Consider the following 21,423-nt stretch of genomic DNA (forward strand, 5'->3'; position numbering starts at 1 on the left):
TGCTGGATACAAATTGAAACTCCTACCGAAAATTACCGATAAAATTTTGACGCTCCTACCGAAAACCGCCAAAAAATCTGGCCACACTGATATTGACATCAATTTCAAATTGTCTCTGACAGAAAACTGACGTTTCGACTCGGCGAAGGGAAGGTTGAGCCAAAAAGTGTTACCTCAGTCGTCACACTGATGATCGATCAGCTTCGTTGGAAAAACAAACTTGCTTGTGCAATGCAACCGATTAGTTAATTTCCGCCACTGAAGGATGATTCATACAGGAATCGGACTAGGTGGGAACTTTACTCAGACTGACGTCCATATAAAGTTTTAAATTTTGATCTTTTGTTGTCTGTTTGCCTGTTAGTTTGATAAGGCCATCTTCAAAAAAATGAACTAACTGTGCAGCTGTGTAAAATTCATTCAATTTTGAATAAAATGCATACAAAAAAGTCTACTTTTTGCTATTACCAACGAACAGTGCCTGTTCCAATCGGTACCGTATGTATGACAAATCACATCTCCTTCGGGTACCGCAATTGTCAAATCGTTCCGAATGTAGCAACCTCTCCCCACGACCTCTAGTTGCCGTGTTCAATGCTTGGAAAACCCTCTGCGAGAAGAGAGAGAGCCATATCTCGCGTTTCCGCGGAATCAGACAAAAGTGTAGGCAAAAATCTTATTTAATTTCGTCGCATCGTGCCGTGCGGTTAGAGATTTCGTGCCGTGTCGTGTTCGTTCTTTTTGCCCAAGCGAAAAGACAACTCCCCCGAGTAAGTGTGTTGGCGTGTACTTTTTCGGGGGGCGACAGCAACCAAGTGCTGCGCCTAGTGAGTGGCAAAATCCGCATTGCTTCCCCTGTTCACCTTCGCGACACCGAAGAAAATACAACATTGCTCGCTCCTTACCTCCCCTCCCTTTCCCCGGGTGATTGGTCGGCGAGGCCACAGGTTCACGCCGACTGGAGTGAAGTCGCCCAGCAGGAAAATAATCAAGTGGGAAAGTAAAGAAGAACGGGGTTGGCAAAAATTGCGTGAGTCACCGCCACCTCAGATCCTCCAGTAACCAGCCCAACAGCAGCAGCAGTAGCAATCGTGAAATTCGAACCGGTGGAGTGTTTTTTTTCTAGGTTAAGTTCAACGCAAAGGGTGTTTCGGGATCGAGTACTCCTGAAGCCCCCCTGTCCCCGGAAAGGAGTAATGAATCAGAAAGCTGATGAATAATCGATTGCAAACCACATCCGGGAACGCCTGCGAATGAATGGAAAAAATGGCCTTAAGTCATCGATTCCGGAGCGTGTGAAAAAGAGAAGTTGAAATGGACGGACGATGGGGCGAACAGTGTTGTCATTGTCCCCGGTATATCCTTCCTACCAGTCGTGGGGGGCTACTACGTGTTCAAGTGTTCTGCTGCTGCTGCTGCTGACGACAGCAACAAAACAGCAGCCAACAACAGCAACAACAACACGCCGACGACACATGTCGTTCGATGTTGCAAATCGTGTGTGTGTGCGGTCGCGCGCGCGAGTTGACCGAGAAAAAGACGACAAAGAACGGTTCGGATTGGGCGCGTGGTGTGTATTGGTGTGTGTGTGTGTGTGTGTGTGTGCGGTGTGTGAGGTCACGTATGTGTAGAGTCGAACTGCCAACAGAAAGGGGCGAGCAGAGACCGTCCGGTTTCATCTGTTCGATCTATCGACGTACCTTTGCATCCACCTCACACATCGCAAACATCTTCATTAGCGTTAGCAGTGCTGGCAAGGAGGCTCCTCTTGATTATGCCCCTCCCCATGTGATGATGATGCGTCTGTTGCCATAGTACCGCGAGACCGAGCCCAGGATTTGCACGAGCGAAAGTAGTAGACAAACGAAGGACAGTAGCACGCACTCTTGCGTGGCCTTTGCTCGATCGAAGGGAAGGGTTTCGAGGGTAACGAGCATCATCAGCTCATCCAGGAAGGCTGTGTGGTGTGTTCTTGCACCGATTAGCTTTATCTCGCTACGCCCGAGTGTGTAGCAGTTACACAATTCGATGGAAACGTGCGCGAGAATGTGCTGCTGCTGCTGGTGTGGTTTAATTGTTTAGATTTAGCAACAGCAGCAGCAGCAGCAACAACGTTAGTGTGTTTATTTGCGGTATCACCTCACCGTGTCTTGAAAAGCCAAGATCGAACTTCCCCCCCCCCCCCCCTTTCTTCGCTTCCTTCCCGTTGTGCCGATGCTTCTCAGTTGCGAGTACATGTGTTTTCCCTTTTTGCCGGTTTGTTAGCATTAGCAGATTTCCACAGATCCGTGTGCTTCCCCCTGTGTGTCGCCCCACCACCACCTTCGGCAGACCACAAGTGAAGTTAATCCAAAAGTGACATTCGCTGTAAAGGATTGGTGCAGAAAGGAAAGGCCGTATTTTTGTGTGGCGAAGATAAACCCGTTCCGAGGAGGTGCAAAATGTTGATCAAAGAATTGTAAGTATACGTAGCGTCGATTTAGAATCCTGTCGGTTGTGTGTTTGTGTTTCGAGACAACCCGCCCACCCTAATGTCCGAGTTGCTTAAGGGGAGCTAGAAGATTATTTATTCGTGGAATGGGCCAACGCCTCATAACCACCACTGATTTGTGGCCCCGGAGAGTGTGAGCCGTTGGTGTCTCCGCCATTCAAAGCAGCAGTCGGCAAATGTTTCCAGCCAGCCCCCGCTACCACACACATCGATTTTTGCGAGGATATGGTGCGGGGTGCCGCAAAAAGTGGGCAAAAGAAAATGCTGGGTAAAAATTGATTTTTCGCCGCCAATAAATTTTGACACATGCCCTAGCGGCGAGCGAAGGAAAATTGAGAGAAGGAAACCCGAAACAACGCGCGCGAAAGAGAGAGAGAGAGCGCAAACACTCAGCGGTGAGAGCAGAAGTGGTTGATTGGTGAGAGAGGCTTTGCAGACTCGCCTGGGTGAGATGAAATTTCTCACCAGTGAGCTTGGGGTAAAAGTTAAAAGGGAATGAATGGAAAACTACAAGGGAATGAATGGAAAAGTTTTGATAGAAAATTTAGAAAAAATAAATAAAATCTGTAACAGAAAAACAGTTATGAATTACTCACCGCCCGCGATGATGGGGATGATGGGCTCATGATCATTTCCAACCTATACCTACATAATAAGATTCAAATAGGAATACTGTTTCTACCAATTGCTAAATGTATTATTGTAACATGAAAACTACTGAAAGTAAAGCACCAATCTGTCCCAGTAACAAGCCAAGCATGTGCTTGTTTGCAATGGCGTTCAATGTAAAGCACCATTTCCGATAAGCTGTAATAGCTTGGCCCACACACATTCCTGGCACCTCGCGCTGATAAGCGATAGTACAGCCACGACCACGACACCATCGGTGGTAGTTCGGTTTTACCCAATACTTTCCCCTTCACTGCGCTAGAAAACTGTGGTGTTCAATATGTGGTGTTCAAAGCCAGCATTCGATGGACATTTTGCCCTGAACCATCATTCCGCCACATTGATTTGACGATCGACGAGCATATGCCGCTTCAATGCATCGTCGATCCGTCAATTGCTCAAAAGAAAAAGAGCACTTCACACGCCAATAATGCCGAGGGACGAGCACCTTCCTCCAAACGTGGAGTTAACACGTTGGTGTATGTGTTGATTGTCCATTTTTCCCTGTACGCTCGATTTTGTTGGCAATTCATTATGCAGTCACGTTTATTGCAATCTTCTGCCGTATCGCTGAGCTTTGGCTCATTTGCGATTACACGAGGCTTATTAAGCGAGGTGCAATTAGAGCTATTGTTTTCTGGGTCGAAGAGAAAAGTCGCTATAAACTTTGCTATAAGACTGAGAGTGCATTTGCCCCTAGATAGGAAGGCGCTATTTCCAGCTCGAAATAGTGATATTATTATCCTCACACAAACACACACACACACATGCCCATTTCCAACACCCTCTGACCAGAGTCGATCAAATTAAATCCAATTGTGCGGGGAGGCGATGTATTATTCGAGGGGTCGTGCATCTTAGAATCGACCGGCAGCGCGCGCAACCTTGTCCCGGGGTCGTATTCTCGCACCATAATTGACATTAATTAGTGTGATACGAATAATGGAATCCACCAATAATCCATCGCACCCATCTCACTCACCCTGCACGTATCTCACAAGCATCATCAAGTCGGCCTTGGCCGGTGTCAAGGCAATGTACAAACGCAATTTTCGAGATCGATAATAATTCCGGCGGGGGGCGCCGTGGGGTGCGTTTACCCGATCGTGGAATCGATGTTTCGGAATTGGTTCCACTGCTCTTTTCCACGCGGAAATATTGCCAAACCAATCAGCATCAATTGCAGCAGCAGCAACACATCCGGCGAAAAATGGATAAAATTGTAGTATTGGCAGAGGCACAAAAATGTTCACTAATTTTAGACTGCACGCTGGTGTTCGTGTTTATTGCTCCGAGAGCTACATTTTGGAGACGTGAGGGAGGAGAGCAGAATGGAAAATTAAATTTAAATAATACCCTCCATAATGAGCGTCACTTAAAAAAGGGTGCTTTTTCCCCCCCTCCAGTTGTACATAAAGACGTGTGCGTGATGGATGGAAAATTTTGGAAATGAATATTAAGCATTGCTCTTTTGCTTGGTATTGCTGTGATATAAAAAATATTATAATAATTAAGATAGTCCTTTAATAGCGATATTGCGGATGAAATGAAATACGATGCTTAATGGCTTTTTTAGTGCAATGTACTACACGTAATGCACCGAATATTGTTGCAATCGGACCGCACTTGTCTTGTTATCAGTTTGGGGAAGAATTTGGAAAAAAAAAACATTAAATGATTCATTGGCCGTCACTATAGTTCTGTTGTCAAGGATACTCTTGAATAATGAATGATTTGCTTCAGTTTAAAACAATCCACCATTAGTTTGATAAATCGTCTCGCCTCCTAATCGATTAGCTCCGAGTGCCCTAGGAACTTCATCCAAGAAGGCGGCATACGTGTGTCTTCAATTTGGGCTTTATCAGTGCGTAGAGAAGGGGGGGCTGGCGTAGACCAAGTTGGTCCAAGTTTGTCATCGTGGCATGGTTTATTTTGCGATAAAGCCACCAATAATGCTAACATGCCGGTTTCTTGGTGCAAACGCATTTATCTCGGCACCGGTGGTGTCGTGGCCCTTGTGACGGCGCTGTGCGACGACTTAAAGATTGATAAGTTCGAACCGGATTTGCTGACTAATTTGAGAGAAGTGTAACTTGTGGGTAAGGCTTGACGGTACGTTTGAGCGGGAGGCAAGTGCGTGTTTTATGGGGAATACGTTGTATATGGCACGTTGCACTGAAAATGAGGTTCGGGTTCGGGTTGGAGGTATCATCATCTGAAAATCAATTTAAAATTATCAATTGCGTGGCCTTTATTGGTTCCACCGGGTTTCAACGTGACGTTGACGTGCGTTGTGTGGTTAGAAGGGCGTGAATACACAACGTATTCATTCTATGTTCAAATATAGAATTATAGGAAATAGAGGAAGTCTTTATCTGGGATGTATTGTAATGTAGTATTCAATTATCAATAGACCAATAATAGAGTCAATATAGAAATTTCCATACGTGTGGCTAGCTGACAAAGTACCAAAGAAGCCCCTGTAAATAGATCATTCGCTATTGACTTTGCCAAGTGTCGGCATCGCTTGGACAGCGAAAGTTTAGTGTCGAAAGCCATCCAGTTACAATCCCTTGTTTGTTCATGGTAATCGCAAGCAAATCGAGATGCACCTTATCATCTGTACCCAGAGATATGTCTGCAGAGGGCTCCAGCACGCTCACTATCGTTTCAAGAGCATCATCCAGTGTGCGCTGATCGTCAATGACGACTTCCAGCAACTGGATGTACAGGGTTTCTCTCGAGTCAGCTTTCAGCCCAACTGTCACTAGGGCTTCATGCACCCATGCAACGATGTAAGTAACGAAACTTCACTGACACAAAAGTAAAGGTTAACACCTTGTAAAACAACTCGCACGCTCGCAGCATCCGATCGTACACGCTCACCTTCCGGTCGAACGTGAACGTAATCAGAACCGTTTTTGCTTAATAAGATGGTGCGGAGTCAGTGAGCATAAAGCTGCCGGAAGAGCGCTTGCTTTGCAAATGATAAAGCTTTTCAGACAGGCAGCCGGTTTCATGCGTCGTTTTCAGTACCACCACAACGATAGCATCGGCCACAGCTCTGTGTGTGTGTGTGTGTGTGTGTGGTCAGAGCAAGCCGCGATCGATTAATCGTCATCGTGCCTAACGTGCGCAGCCTCTTCTAGGAAGGTTAATTGGCTTCAGTTGGCTCCGGTTGTGGGGATTATATTTACATATCGCCCGTACACCGTCTCTACCTCTGGTGAGTAGTCAGGGCCTACGGTGTTGCCCGCTACTATTGCTGTGTGCGTATAATGTTGCTCTAATCGTTGGTTTTCGGCTTGGTTTGTGTTCGCTTGATGGGGCCAACCGCGTGTATATCCCGCTTTATCCGACCGACGATTAATTATTCAATTCGGTGGTGGTGGTGAAAAACTTTTCCTTCTTGAACCTATAATTCCTCTGGGGGATATTTTTAGAGGAAAAAGATTAGTACGCTATGTGCTACGCTAACTTTTCCGTTTGAACGTTTTTGCAAGCCATGTTTTCATATCCGATTTCAATGCTTTCCCTTCAATTTTCGTGCGACCTTCATGCCGGGCATGCAACATCATTTGTAATTGTAGAGACACTTGAGGACGCACGCGTATTACCGGAGGTCTTGTGTGTTTGTGTGTTTCGGTCAATGTAAAGCATGCGGCAAGAGTTGGAAGAAAATGCAATTATCTCTATACAACCCCCGAGGGAAGGGGGGGCCGGTCGGTAGGCCACTTCGAGGATGGCGGTGTCGAGAAGAGGGAAAAACTGTTCACCTTGTGCCACTGGCCCTCCATCGTATCCATGCGCGCTTTTTTTATATAAGACCGGCTCGCTTCTTGCTCTGCAAAGACCATAAACTCTTTCTCGATCGGTGCCTTAATGAAGATGAATAAGTGGTTAGCGGGTGATAAAAAACGGAAGTAACAGTTTCAGCACACTCCGTGAAACATTTTGTTAGAACGCGATAGAGGTGGCACAGCCGTTGTGTGACCCGTTCCCGGGGAGCAATAATTCGCGAGCTTAACGACAACGACGCTTTTCGAGGATAACGTGGCCGTCCATGAACCAAACCTACCAACCGACCATTCCCTTGAACGTCGTTATTCGCGCTGCCGGGGTTCGGGGAGGAGGGTATTGAGGGTAAAACACGCAGCGCACACAGTTGTATGGCATCGTCGTGCGTCGGACTAGGCGAGCATTATTAGCACGGCGGCACATGTGGGCCACCGGGAAGCTAACCATTGCTGCCGGTGTGCCCTCTCGCGAGGACAACACGGCACAACGAACGTCATAAAGCTGAGGTCGTGATTTTTTGCCTCACTCACTGTGGCTCTACATTTGCGCTGGTTGTGCCAGTTCGGTTTAGTGTTTGCTGCTTTGGCGAAGCATACATTATTGAGGCACGTTTAAACGATTCGTTTGATTCGTTTTTTTTATGTGGCACAAGCTTAATACTGTTGCATGTTGCTGCCGCAGCTCTTGACTCTGTTAAGTGTAAGCGATGAAACAATCTCGATGACGCAGGAAACCAGTAACTGGGAGAGGAGCACACAATGAAACAATTACTAATGGAGTGTGCTTAGTTCTCACCCAGTAAGTAGTGTACGTTTTTTTTACATTACTTCTCCTTCGCTTTTACTTATGCATGAAGCGATGCAATGTTCTATTCATAGCCAGGTCATGATTCAATCTTGAAGCTTAATTGTTGTGCTGGAGAACATTTGTATCGCGAGCTGTTTGAAAGTAGTAGCACTGCGGGCGAAGAGTATTTGTGCTGTCTCTTTATGTGTTAGTGCACACTGTAGTAAAGTTTTAAAAATATTTTAGATTCAATCGAGTAGTTGCAAAATCATGGCACTTTTTTGTATGGCTGTGTGAAACCTTCCACGATCCATTTTGGATCATTTCCCAAACCGTTAACCTCGGAGCGTACCATGTTACGCAACACATGCTAGCCGGATAAGTGTGTTGGATATTGATAACACGAAATCGTAATAAAAAATCCCTCCCAATACACACACTGGCTCACAACACCCTTAAGGGTACGAATACATCGCGCCCAGCAGCATTATTACTATCGATTCGAAGCCCCACGTGAGGAGGGGGAGGGGTGTTGATGATGATTTTCACTTTTTTGTTATTGTTGTTACTCCTATTCTTGCACCAAATTTCGGTAGGGAAAAGGGGTGGCAGAATGGTTAAGGGTATTTGGTGTGCTGCTCCCAAAGGAAACCCCGCTTTTGCCGCGCCGTACAGCCGGTACCGTACGCGTGTTATCTTTTTCGCTGTTCACTGTCGTGTTGTGAGGGCTTTGGTCGAATGACTTTTTGGTTTGCTCGCTTGATTGCGACCACCGGGTAGTGTTGGACCAGAAATCGGGCTGAGCAAAAAAAAAAAAACACCTTTCCGGCTCTGTGCTGAAACCGATAATTGCAATTTCATTGTCACTCCTTATCGGGAACGATGCCATACGAGCTTAATAGACAGGTCGCTTTTTTTTGGGCGCAAACATGTGCAAACGCAACAAACTCTAAAAGTTCATCTTTTCTGTGTCAATATTTAATTTCGTTTTAGTAGCAGTATATGCTTTTCGGCGCGTATACTGCCAAATAGTGTCGCTGATCTCTAATTCGATAGAATAAACTCCGCATCTAGTGGGAAATAAACGTACAGCGCGGGAAGCGTTGCCACAGTGCAGTGGTAATGTCATCGGTCTTACGCACTACAGATCGACGGTTCAAATCATGAGCGGGACTTTGTTAGGTCGATTCTAGCAAATAAAAATAATTGTTAATTAAACATTACATGTTATTATTGTTGTTCCCTTGTTAGAAAAATTTAAACTCCCCACTTGTGCACCGCGCGAGCACGTGGTGGTGGTTTTCCATTATGACACGTTTTCCACAAGCACAGGTGTCAATGCTCACTGCAGCATCTCACCTCTCACCGTTGGACGCCGTGCTTTTGCGTATGTGAGCAGCAGCAGCAGCGTTCATTCACGGCCGTGGTGTTGTGTACTACCGTTGGAGTATTCATCTCACGTTTGTGATTCATTTTCTCTCTCACTCTCTCTCACTTCGTTGCCCTTTGTGTGCTCTGTGTGTGTGTGTAATCCGCTGAAGAAGGCGGCAGCAGCCTTGGTATGTGCTGTTGGAGCGGTTCTATAGTTTTGCTCCTTGGCGTAGGATGTGTTTTCCATTTCACAACACACCGCCGTCGTACAGAAACAGCAGCAAACACCACAACGACGTCACTGTTGGAGAGGCCAAGAGTGCGCATACAAACACACGCACCATCGCCTCTCTGAGTGAACCTGCGATGTGTTATGTAATGGGTGTTTTGTTGTTGTTTTTTCCTTCGCGTTTAGCTGATCAATTTCAATCGATGATGATGATGTTGATGACGATGTTGGTGATGGGAGCCCAAGATTTGATTATGATACCGTGGCAGCTCTTTGCACGGGGCGAAGAAGCTGCAGGGTGGTTGGGCCGTTTATGATGTAATTTATCGATTATCAGCAGCTCAGCATGGGGGTGGATTTTTATTCTCGGCATGTAATTTGGCGCTAATTATGAGTGGGTGGGAATGAGTATGTTTCAAATACTAACCACAATATACGGCAAACAGTACGTTTGTTTAACATACATACACATAGAATGGCAGTATTTATTAAACGTGTATCCTTTGCTTCCTTTCATTTCAGTCGAGTTACGCTGCCATTGACGGTCGAAGAGGTAAGCAGTCAGCTAGTTTAAAGATTCAGTAAAACTAACACTACCAAGAACAAGAACCAAGAACAAGAACAAGAAGCAAGAACCTGGTACACGTGATGTAGAAGACCGCCCCTCCCCCTCCCCTGAGGTCTACCACAAATCTCTCCCAATCACATTAAAACCACCACTATCAAGAGTCGGAAACTTTTGACTGCATCATTCCACCGCGCCGCACTCACAGTTTGGTCCTTCGAACCGGATTCGTACTGCTGCTGAACCAAAGGAAATGAAACGGTTTTCACCGTCATTATTTCACGATGTTTTGCTCCGAATCGTTGGTGGTGATGGTGGGGATATGCTGATGACATGTGACCATTTAATCTTTCGGCTGCCCGGGACTACTCCCACGCAAGCACATTTCTGCTTACTGTGCGGTGTAGAAGAAGTTATGCCACCACCCACCATCAGCAGAAGAACCCGTGTGTGTGTGTGTGTGTGTGCGTGTTCGTGCGCGTGGGTTTTTGGTTAGTGCTGCTGGCCTGCCTGAAGTTTTGCGTCCTTTCGCTTTCGGCAGAATTCACTCAGCAGCAGCAGCAGTAGCGGTAGAAGCGAATTATGATACCCTTGAACAGCTCGTTACGCTCCCAGGAAAGCTGAATTTCAATCACATGCAGCAACGGTGGTTGAAAGTTTGTTGGAGCTTTAATGATTAATCACTTTCTTGTTTATTTTTTTAAACTGGCACAGGAAAAAGAGTGTTACATAAAGCGAAGAATGTGTTTTTTTTTATGAAACTCTTTTCACTGGGAGTAGTTTTACCATTTTACCACACGCCGATGTACACAGCAGTTGAGAAACTGCTTTGGCTTTTCATACATGGGGATGTCCGCTTCCGGATAAAATCCCCAAACTCTTTTGGGTGGACTTCTTTTGGCAAAGGAACGCAGTCTTCTAGAAATTGTGGCACCAGCAGCAGCCAAAGGGGGACGCGCGTGCCTGCACCCACTGAACGGGAAATGTTGCGTGGGAGATGAAGAAGTGTATGCGTGTTGTTTTTTCCATAAATTTCACAATTCACGGTAGGGTTTTAGGGGGGATTGTTGCTGTTGTTGTGGAGTTATCTAGAATCGCCCAAGCATCTCGAGCCCGGTGCCGAAGTTGAAACTATGATGTATCAAACGAAATCATCATCATGTCTCATGGGTGGAAAATTCCCTTATGTACGCTCCGTTTGCAATGGGGAGGGATATAGTGTATCTGACTTTTGGTGTTTGGGTTGTTTTCTCTTCATTACGTATTTGCTCTTTGCAAATTGGAATGCTCTTTGAGCTTTGGAACAGAGGTAGAGAAGCATCCTTTTTTGCTCCCGAAAGTGGCAAGCCCAAAAGAGAACTTGTTGTTATCGTGCAATATGTGTATGCACCTCATAACTCAAGCAAAAGCAATCTTTACCGGAACACCCACCGCGTTGCACACTGAGCTCGCACATACGGCAAGTTCCATCAGCAGCTGCTAGGGCGTTAATATTTACGCTTTCTCCAATGCACCCAGTACGTAGTATGTGCAGAACGTCTAAATCTCAGCAATTAGGCACGTTGGCGTGAAACCCCGAAGGAGGGAGAATCAGTATGGCGAAATCACCTTGCAATAATTCGTTCCTCCTTGCCACGCTTGGGATCGCTTTGAACAAGAACACATCCTCATCCCCTCCCAACCTGTAATCTAACTCGCCTCGGGGCCTCTACAAAGAAGGAAACAAATTGTAAAAAAAGAGTACGGTTGTTTGAATCGTCCTACTACGTAGGAAAGGGACTGATGACGACTTGCTATTGAGTGTGAGCTGCTGGTGCCGATGGTGAAGTATCTGTCTTTAGAGTAGGGTATGGAAAAGTTCGCGAAAATGAAAGCATAAAGCATGCTGCTGCCTCCTGTTCACGCCCCCCCCCCCCCCAACTCCCCCTTGGACGTGATGAAATATTTAATTCATGTTCGTACTTTCAGTTCTTTCTCCCTGCAAGAAAAAGAAGCAAGCGAGCAAGGCAAAAGGGACGTGCAGCAGGAACGAGCGAGCCGAGAAATCATAATAAAACGCACCGGCAAACACAATATTTCATCCGCAAGTCAAACAAAACGGAACCGAGAAGACTCCGGCGGCAGCGTGTGCTTTATATTGTGCTCCGTTGGTTTGGAAGGAAGGCGGCCAGGTCCTGCCGATCGTGTGTAATATTCTCTCTACCCAAACATTGCGAAGGACGGTGCGAAGGCTTATCGTGGCCGAGCCGAGATACTGACCCGCGATACTGATTTCAGTCAATGAAAGTCACTGCAAGACTTGGAAAAGGGGCGATTGTTTGCGTAAAAAAAAAACATCTCGCCTTTCCTGATTTGCTTGTTTTGGTGCTATCAGTTTGATGGTTTGTCGAAACGAAAATGGAATCGTTTTCTCTACCAAAACGCTTTTACTTTTACAAGTGCCCGCACGGTTGAGTGCTAACCGCCTGGTGCACGAATTATGTTCGGTAATGTTAACACCTTTTACGTGTTCCTGTTGTGCCGTTTTTTGTGGTTCATGGATGAAAGGAAAAATCAAATCCATCCCCATTGGTATTCTCTTGCGAGGGCGAAGCATGGACGAGAGCTGCCTACATTTGAATCGTCCCATAGGAAATTCCGTTTTTTCCCCCTTGGGCGAAAAGAAAACAGGGCAGAAGGTAGGGAGAAACAAATCAATAATATACTGAAATTGTCCTCTCCGCTCCTCTTGTATTTTTTCGTTCTTCATCTCTCCTCCGCCTGAGTTTGCGTGAGTTGCCTTTCTTGCCTTTTAAATACGGCATTCTAGGTGCTGCGTCTGATTTTTCTTGCCTCCTTTTCAATGCCGAATTTCTTCGCTTCACCAACCTTCGGAAGCTTTCAGATGGAAGCGTGTTTCCCCCCCCCCCCCCCTCCCCCTCTCCCTTGGTGTGTACAGTGTATGCGCACCGTTGCGGTGTAGATTGACCACGTGGTCTGCGTTTCTCGGGGGTGCGCAGGTTAGAGGCAAGCTAGCGGATGATGGTGTGGTGTCGCTTCGTTTACAAACTGCAAAACCCGAGTCCGGAAGCGTGGGAAGGGAATTGTCGTGATTTGTCTATAAATATCACACTTCCCTTGGGAGAGCTTTGGCGGGAGGGAGGAAGGATGATGGGGGTTTTCTTTAGACGGAGCCGGAAAAAGCTTTTCCAGGAAAGTGGAAGGAGGAGGGCCCTCCACACTTTGCCGCTCGCTATCCTGCCCCTTGCCTGGGGTAGATGTGTAGCATTACGTCACTACGCTAGGAGGGAAATACATAGCCTTACAGTAAAAATCAGCGTATAATGTAGACAATCAGGGACACGTCAACCGAACGACGCGTTGTGTATGGGTGCACACCCGGGCTGGGGCTGTGCCGTCACGACACTTTGGCCGAGAAGTAAGGCGAGTCCTGTTTTAAATGGGCCACGGTGAGGAAAATCCTCAAGATCGTTAGTGTTTAGTGTAGTGCATAATATACTTTGTTTTTCTTTCCGTCTCCTTCCCTGTTTACTGCCACGACGTTTGCAGCAGTCCTTCCGACGTTTGACGTTCGCTTGGAGATCTGAATAAAACAACACCCGATGAGGATGGGGGGTAGTTCTCTTCAATGAAAGCTCAGTTCTATTTTTAGCCTGATTAACACCACCGAGAGACGTGGATGTTTGGTTTTAAACGTTTAAACGTACGATGGCGATATTAAAGGCTACTCTTTTCCAACTTAAAAGCTATATATTTTTTCTCCTTCTGCTACATTCATGCTGTTATTTACCGAATAAGCCATGATAATCTGAAAAGCATCAGTGAGTGCATAGAAAGTCTGAAATGAGTGCTTCTATGTTTGTCCATTGGCATTATCCCATCTTGATCCCCTGAAGTTTGTGCAGTGAAGTGCTTCCCGAAGCGGAAGCAGGATATTGGATTTAAAAGGCGACAGAGAGCAATAGAGGCGACAGAGAGTAATATATTGTTGCAGACGGCAAAACAGAGAAAACGGAAGAACCGCCGGGTGTAGCCAAAGGCCGGCGCCAGCCTTCTTCCAATGTCCAATTTAAAATGGGATCAATTGACGCATGGAGGTTGCCAAACGGGAAGAGGGAGCACAGATTGCACGCATTTTACACATTTTACTGCTTATTGATTTGAGCTTAAATAGTGTTGGTGTGTCTTCCTTAAAGTTGGAATTGGTGTTTTCCTCTACTGCTTTGTAGCTTTTTCCATTACAGCTAGCGGCACAACGCTGCTCCGGAGCAGCCCAGTCCGAGAATAGTAGAAGTTTATTAATTGTTGGATTTTGCTGTGCATGGACACGTTTAATTTGAAACTTTTATTACCTTTCTTATGGTTCGAGCTAGTAGCAGAAAGGGTTAACGCTAGTTTTCGCAAGAGGCGAGCGGTGCTGAAGCGTGTTTCATTATAATGGCATCATGCAGCCAACTAGTGTCACTAGCAGAAACTTTTCCCGTGCCCTTTGCACAGTTCGGGTGCAGTGTAGAAAGGGCCCGGCATGGTTACATGTAATCTTCTCGTTCTACAAAACTTTAGACCGTGCTCTCAGATGTTAAGCGGGGAAAGAAGTGATGAGAAAATGTGGAAATAATGCTTAAAGTGATTGAAACTTGATTTCCGAGATGTGCTAAACGAGTTTGCATACGTAGGAGCTCCCATATCCTGTATGGTTATTGCATTTGAAACAAATTAAACAACAAACAATGTAATAAAAACATCTCTTCCAGCTTTACTTCTTAAATTAAAGTGGTTTCTCGGTGCGTTTGACCTTGCAGTACAGCCGACGATCGTAAGGGATTAAGTGGTTGTGCTCCATTTAAACTTTGACTCCATTAAGTGAATCTCGCTTTGTGTGTGTGCGTGTGTGCGTCGGTACGTTCCAGGGCCGCCCCATAAACGTCCATTTAGGGCTACTGCTGCATATTTGGCCCGACACTTTTTGTGTGTCTGCAGTGTGTGTGTGTGTATGTTTTTTTGTGTATGCTTCCTTTTTTTCGGCTCCGGTTTTGCGTCAATGTTTTATGGCGTTTGCCCCCTTGTGGCCCACTCTCAGTAAAATCGGTTTATAATGGGAAATTGGCTTGGCTGTAGGATGATGATGACGTGTGTGTGTGTGCAGAGGGTGGAGGTGATGTTTTGCACAGTTCATTTGATAATTGTTCATAAATCATGCTGTCTTCATGCTGATGACGATGATGATGCTGATAGCAAAACTGGAACATCCTTTTCGGTGTTATGATGCTGTGGGGGTGTTTTTGCGCGCGTGTGTGTGTTAAAAAAGGACAAACATTGAGAAAAATAGATTTATTATTTCTCATTCCATGGACCGGATAACGCTTTAGTGGTTAATGTTATAGAAATCCTAACGAAGATTGATGCATAACAATGGTTGGGTTAACGATGCAGATTTAATTCACCTACAGCGAACAAATAGATTATCTTAATCGTATTTTTCTCTCTCTTTTTTCTCATTTATTTACACAGTACCAAGTAGCACAGCTGTACTGCGTGGCGGAAGTGTCCAAAAACGAAACCGGTGGCGGCGAAGGTATTGAGGTGCTGAAAAATGAACCCTTTGACAACTATCCACTGCTCGGTAAGAGGAGGAAAAAGAGTGAATGAAACCAGCTAGCAAATGTGTCTAATTTTTACTAATCGTTTTCGGTCACCGGCACCGACCAAAACCATTTGACTTTTAGGTGGAAAGTACAATTCCGGCCAGTATACGTACAAAATCTATCATTTGGCCTCGAAGGTACCGGCCTTCATCCGGCTGCTCGCACCCAAGGGATCGCTAGAAGTGCACGAGGAAGCCTGGAATGCATATCCGTACTGCCGGACAGTCATAACCGTAAGTTAAAGCGTAGACAAGCGAAACGAACGAACGAACGGAGGATACTTCTCTATCCGGTTTAAGCATCGCTTACAGTCGATAAAGCATTATGCTGGGGTAGTGTCCTCGCGAGGCTGAGAGAGAACGCAACTGTCGCTCTAATATCGTCGTACCGGCAGCAAACGCGACTCGAACATCAATCGAACCACACACGTGGCGCAGTGTGAACGAGCGAAAATGGTTTGATAGAATTGCAGGCTAAAAGTTTACTGCAGAAAGAAGAAAAGCAAATTTGAACACGAACTGCTTAATTTTATGTCTTTGAAAACGGTATACTGGCACAAAGTTATCGCCATCCAGTTGTTCGCTCTGTTTTTTTTTTTTGTTGTTTCCCAAACGATCCGTTTGGGGTAAGCATTCGAGTGAAGTTCGATGATGATGATGATGATAGTACTGTTTTCAGCCCGAAAGGATATGGACGACGCTCCCGGAAATTGAGCCAATGTGTGTGTTTCGATTCGATTTCGATATTCGATGCTACCCTGCCGTGCCCCTACTGGTCGTCATCGTCGTTGCCGTACCGTTGTCGTTATCCTTCAGCCAATAAGCTATCCTGTTTGTTTTGTTTTTTTACCTTCGGTGGTATGATTGGGAATAGTTTGAACCTGCGCTTCCACAGAAAAGAACGATCAGGCAAAAAAGTAGAAAAGGGATAATGTTTCCAATTAAGTTAGAGCTATTTTTAAAACCTAATCTGAAATGGTTTGTCTATTCACGCAAGGAAACAGAGAGAGATGTGGCCTTTGACACGGTTTCGGTCATCTCGTTTTACACGGCTCGTGTGTTAAGCATTTGTTGATAGGTGTTGTGCCGTGGACGTTACAACGTATTCAGTATACAATCAAACAGCTTTAGTCAGTAGAGTATGGATAATTTCGTGTAATGTTCTATAATCTATAATGATTTACCAACATCAAAATCCCTGTAGAATCCCAATTGGATGAAGGAGAAGATGACCATCACGATCGACACGTACAGTATCGATGGTGACGACGATCTCGAGAACGTAAGTGCAGCTGGATATGGTGTGAACTAATGTTATGCTCTTTTTGTTCTTTTTATTTTATTTTATTTATTTCTCACCATCACCTCTTTCCACCATTCATCTTTTTCCCGGTTCCATCATACTCATTCCATCATGCCTATGTTTGGTTTGTTCGGATTGGCTTTCGTTTGTTTGTTTGATTGATTGTGTTGTTATATTTTCGTTCCGTTCGTTTATTTTATTATTTTTGCACGGTCCATGTTTTGCTTTCGTTTTGCCGTTTGTTTTGTTTCGGTTCGTTCTTCAATCTCTCTTTCCATGCTGCTGTCGTTGCTGTCGTGACGGCCATGTTTGCTGCCTGCCCGTTTGACGATGGACTAAAACATGTGGGCAATGATGATGTCTGTTATACGAACTAACGAACGAACGAAACGCATGGCCATATAAACTTGCAATTTTCGGCGACAAAATGTTAAACTTGGAAACACGGACCACCTGTATTTTCTTTGATAATATTGTTACGCGCTGTATGTACACTCTATCCGGTGGATTGCAATGCATTAAAACCTGATATCATTACCATCGCGCCCACATCACGTGTTGGATCTCTGGGTGTGATCCGTTCCGATCGCTTTTTGCTTGCCCCCCACCTCTCCCCACACTGGGTGACTATCACGATGATTCGGATTAACCTTTCGTCCGATGAGCCAATTCGTTCACATACAATATTCGCACTTTCACATCCTTTCCCCTCCCATCTTTCCCACTATCATCCATTTAAATCTACCTACGATATCGCTTCGCCCGCCTTCAAACATGCCGCCCGTTGATGCGCCTTTGGCCGTCCACCTGCTCCCTTCTCCCAACGACACCTGTGTGATGTGCTTCCCACACGTGCGCCGGAATGATCGTCCCGTGCGTGGCACACGATGCGTCCCCCGCAAACCGCACACCCACACACACACCCACACATACGCACTCACATCGTCATCTGCGCTACCACCGCTGCTGCTGGCATTATCCCCCACTGCCACCACCCGACTCTGCATTTACACGTGGGCCCACCCGGCTTCAGAATCCCGGCTACATGAAGGATAATTTCATCATCTGTATCGAATCATTACACGTCGCCGATGCCGGCGATCAACCTAATGTGAGTGTTGTCCGTACGCTTCAATTTTCGCACTTAGGTAGTAGTAGTACTTGTGGTAAATCGTTCAGCGGTCCTTTCAAAGTATTCTTCAAAGAAATACAACACACTCTTTACTTTTTATTGGAAAATGAAATCGCGTTCGCTTGAATGCATTACTTTAAGTGAAGGAAGTTGATTATGCATTGATTCGTTAAAAGATTAATTTTCTGCCAAAATAAGCTAAAGTTGTAGTGTCTTTTGTATACAATAAGGGCAAATGCACTCATCAAATCATAAAACTTTTGAATGACCTTAAATACCTATAGTAAATGACAAAGTATAATCCAAGTATTCAAACACCGGTAGTGTCAGTCAGTACCTACTTGCTTTAAATATAAAAACCTACTACTAGTAGTCAGTACCTACTTGCAGAAATATGACATAGAATAACAGGCAGGGTACAAACAGCTTAAACAAACAAACAAAAACTGTTTACTCTATTTACTTCTATCGCTGTAATCAATCTAAAATTATATTAGAAAGTTTGTTTGGAATGTTTTGAAACAATTAACTTACATCTTTAGAGCTGCTGTTTATAGCTTTTTTTAAATATTGAGTGATATTGTTAGACTAAAGCAACCAATAGTGTGTCTGTGTGTGTGTGTGTTTGTTAGGACTATCAGATTTACATTTACATGTGCTGTAAAAACAAACAGCCTTTTCGATCGTCTGTGTGCGTCTTAATGTTTGTAACGCTTCTTTCTTCGCAGCAGCTGTAAGTGCTTTTTCGATACTAACGTACTTTTTCTTTCTCCTCCCCGCTGTACACTCAACACCGCCACCATGTGCCGTTATATACCCTATGCTGCGTACATATATATATATTCGCGTCACAACACACCCTCCACCACCCGTACGCGTGTATTGTACGTGCTTTCTTAAATATCTCACGTCCTTCTACTGCCGCCAATCAATGTGTCACCGTGGATGTTGTGTACGTCGTGTTCGGCTGCTAACCACATCAACCAATACCAAACCAACCAACCGTCGCGTGCGTCCAAAACCGCAATGGTTTCTCTGGGTACGTTTGTTACGAATCCGCCAAAAGGCCCATGAGTTGACGCCGGAAAAGCTAAAGCAGCGCGACGTGGTGCACATCGACATTGCAAACGATCCCGTCTCGCAGACGGACTACAGAGAGACGGAGGATCCCACGAAGTAAGTGTGAAAGTAGCAAAACAATCCTGCAACTGGTCCTAATTCTTTCCCGCTTCCGTTAGGTTCAAGTCGAAGAAAACTGGCCGTGGCCCGCTGGTCGGCCCGGACTGGAAGAAGAGCGTGTCGCCGGTAATGACCTGCTATAAGCTGGTCACCTGCGAGTTTAAATGGTTCGGGCTGCAGTCCAGAATAGAGAACTTCATCCAGAAGTCGGAGCGGAGACTGTTCACCATATTCCACCGGTAAGGCGGAAGATTTGCCTGCCATCCTACTACATCATCTATGTTGCCACCTGTGTACTAATGCACTACTTTCATTCCATGTTCTCCGTTCCTGGTTTCTGTTTAGGCAAGTGTTCTGCTGGATGGACAGCTGGCACGGACTGACGATGCAGGACATCCGTGAGCTGGAGGACAAAACCAAAGAGGAGCTGGACAAACAGCGCCATGTCGGTGAGGTGCGCGGTATGCGTGCCGAAAGTGACTAGATCATCCCATTTGCCTCCCCCCTCCCGGGTACCGATCAACCGTTTGCTATAAGCTGTGAGCAGAAAACAATGAAGAAAACAACCGAACCGGGCGTAGGAATGTGTTGGCTTGGCGAATGCGACGTTTGGGGTGTCCACCATTCGGCCCCATGCTCATTCTCCTTCTGAGAGCCGTGCGTGGCCTGTTGCTCCGTTGTGAGGGGGTTATTTTTTCCGGAAGGGCGTCTGATAAAACGGAATCGAAGCTGGGGATATATAGGAGGAGGAGGAGGAGGAGGAGTGTGTTTATTATTATTTTTTCAGTTTTTGCTCGGTTTTTGTCGTAAGCTTTGTTTTGATTTATCATTTTTGTTTCGTTTTTCTTCATCTCTGTTTTACCGGCAAAGCAAACGCATGTTTGGTGGAAAAGAGACAGAGCGAAAAGAAGATAGAAAAGTGTAAGAAGAAGTGGCAGGGTTAAACGGGAAGTATAATTATGGTGGTGTTATAAATGCAACTAGGCAACACGGGACAAAAACATAAACTATCAGTAGGATCGAAAGCATGAATTAGTACAGAGAGTGTGTGTGTGCGCGCGTGTTGTCGGTGAGTGAGCAGGTTCACCGTGTGAGTGCAGCAGGATCGCCAGACAAGAGTCAGATAAAAATAGTGCAAAACACACATTGCAATAGCGTAAGCAAAACCAGTAGACAATTACTGAACTCACACGCATGTGCACAGCAGCACCCAAGCTCGAGTAGAGGATGGCCGCAGGACGTAACATTCGCAAACGTTAAACCATTTACCCCCTCCCATAACTGAAAAAAAAACACACATAGAATGGGTGAATTCCGAATAAATTGCAATAGTGTGAATAGAGCAAGAGATAATATTGCGCATCCATCGCTGGTGTGCGTTCAGAGAAGAGGTCAGATTTAAAAATGTGATGTGCGCATGTGGATCTGTGTGTGAAAACATGTAAGAAACACAACAACTAATCTTCAACCATTGTGTGTAGCATCGTCGTGCAACCACAGTGCGGCGATTGGCGGACGGAAATCGTCTACTGAAAGTAGATATCCGATAAACTACTCACAGCTACATACTGTTTGGCGATGCAAGCTGCAAAGAAAACTACTACACAAACAAACATACCTTGACATAGCAAACAAGCAATATTAGTTGTGGGCTGCTACACTTACTGCCCTTCCCGATGTCTTGCGGGGCGACAACTTGAGCTAGTGATAAATAAGTAGAGCAGACTAACACGCGCATTGCAATTGCAAAACAAACAAACAACCGCTATATACATATATCTACTAACTACTGGGCACATAACGGCTGCTAACCCTTACAATGGCGCTTTCCCCAATAATAGCAAAGCCTATTTTCCATTTGCAAAAGCACACTAGTACACGCGAGCGAACGAGAAATGCCATGGAAGAATATAGAGAGAGCATAAAGGGAATGGAAGACAGGAAGCAAATATACAGACAAACGTACATTGGAAGCGGAAGAGAAAGTGACAAAAAATGCTAGAGAAAAGAAGAAAGGGAAAAGGAAAAAAAGCGAAGAGTTCAATAAAACACCACTTGAAAAATATCTGTACGAGACTGGGGCGCATCTATGCGCATGTGTGTGTGTGTGTGTGTGTGTGCACCAACTATGAAGCGAAAGAAACATGCATAATGCACCATCCAACCAAAGAAGTATGACGTTGTTGCACTCGTTATTGTTTTTGCAAAACGTTAGAAGGGAAAAAGGGAAGAGTGGGAATGCCTAGGACAGCTGTG

General features: G+C 45.4%; 1 protein-coding gene across 3 annotated transcripts; it reads left to right on the forward strand.

The window, feature by feature from the left end:
- The first annotated feature begins 568 nt into the window (after positions 1-568).
- LOC120961488 (phosphatidylinositol transfer protein alpha isoform) lies at positions 569-21,232 on the forward strand. 3 transcript variants are annotated; one of them, XM_040385212.2, is made up of 9 exons: positions 569-663; positions 2,266-2,458; positions 9,867-9,897; positions 15,421-15,532; positions 15,636-15,787; positions 16,758-16,835; positions 19,055-19,164; positions 19,227-19,406; positions 19,513-21,232. In XM_040385212.2, the coding sequence occupies exons 2-9, from the start codon at positions 2,442-2,444 to the stop codon at positions 19,649-19,651; spliced, it is 819 nt and encodes a 272-aa protein (XP_040241146.1). In that variant the 5' UTR covers positions 569-663; positions 2,266-2,441; the 3' UTR covers positions 19,652-21,232. The 3 variants fall into 3 exon arrangements, with proteins under 3 accessions (XP_040241146.1, XP_040241144.1, XP_040241145.1); XM_040385210.2 differs by having other exon boundaries at positions 587-770; XM_040385211.2 differs by lacking the exon at positions 16,758-16,835 and adding an exon at positions 17,890-17,967 and having other exon boundaries at positions 587-770.
- The last annotated feature ends 191 nt before the right edge of the window (positions 21,233-21,423 follow it).

The sequence above is a fragment of the Anopheles coluzzii genome, chromosome 2, assembly GCF_943734685.1.
Source record: "Anopheles coluzzii chromosome 2, AcolN3, whole genome shotgun sequence".
Taxonomy (NCBI): domain Eukaryota; kingdom Metazoa; phylum Arthropoda; class Insecta; order Diptera; family Culicidae; genus Anopheles; species Anopheles coluzzii.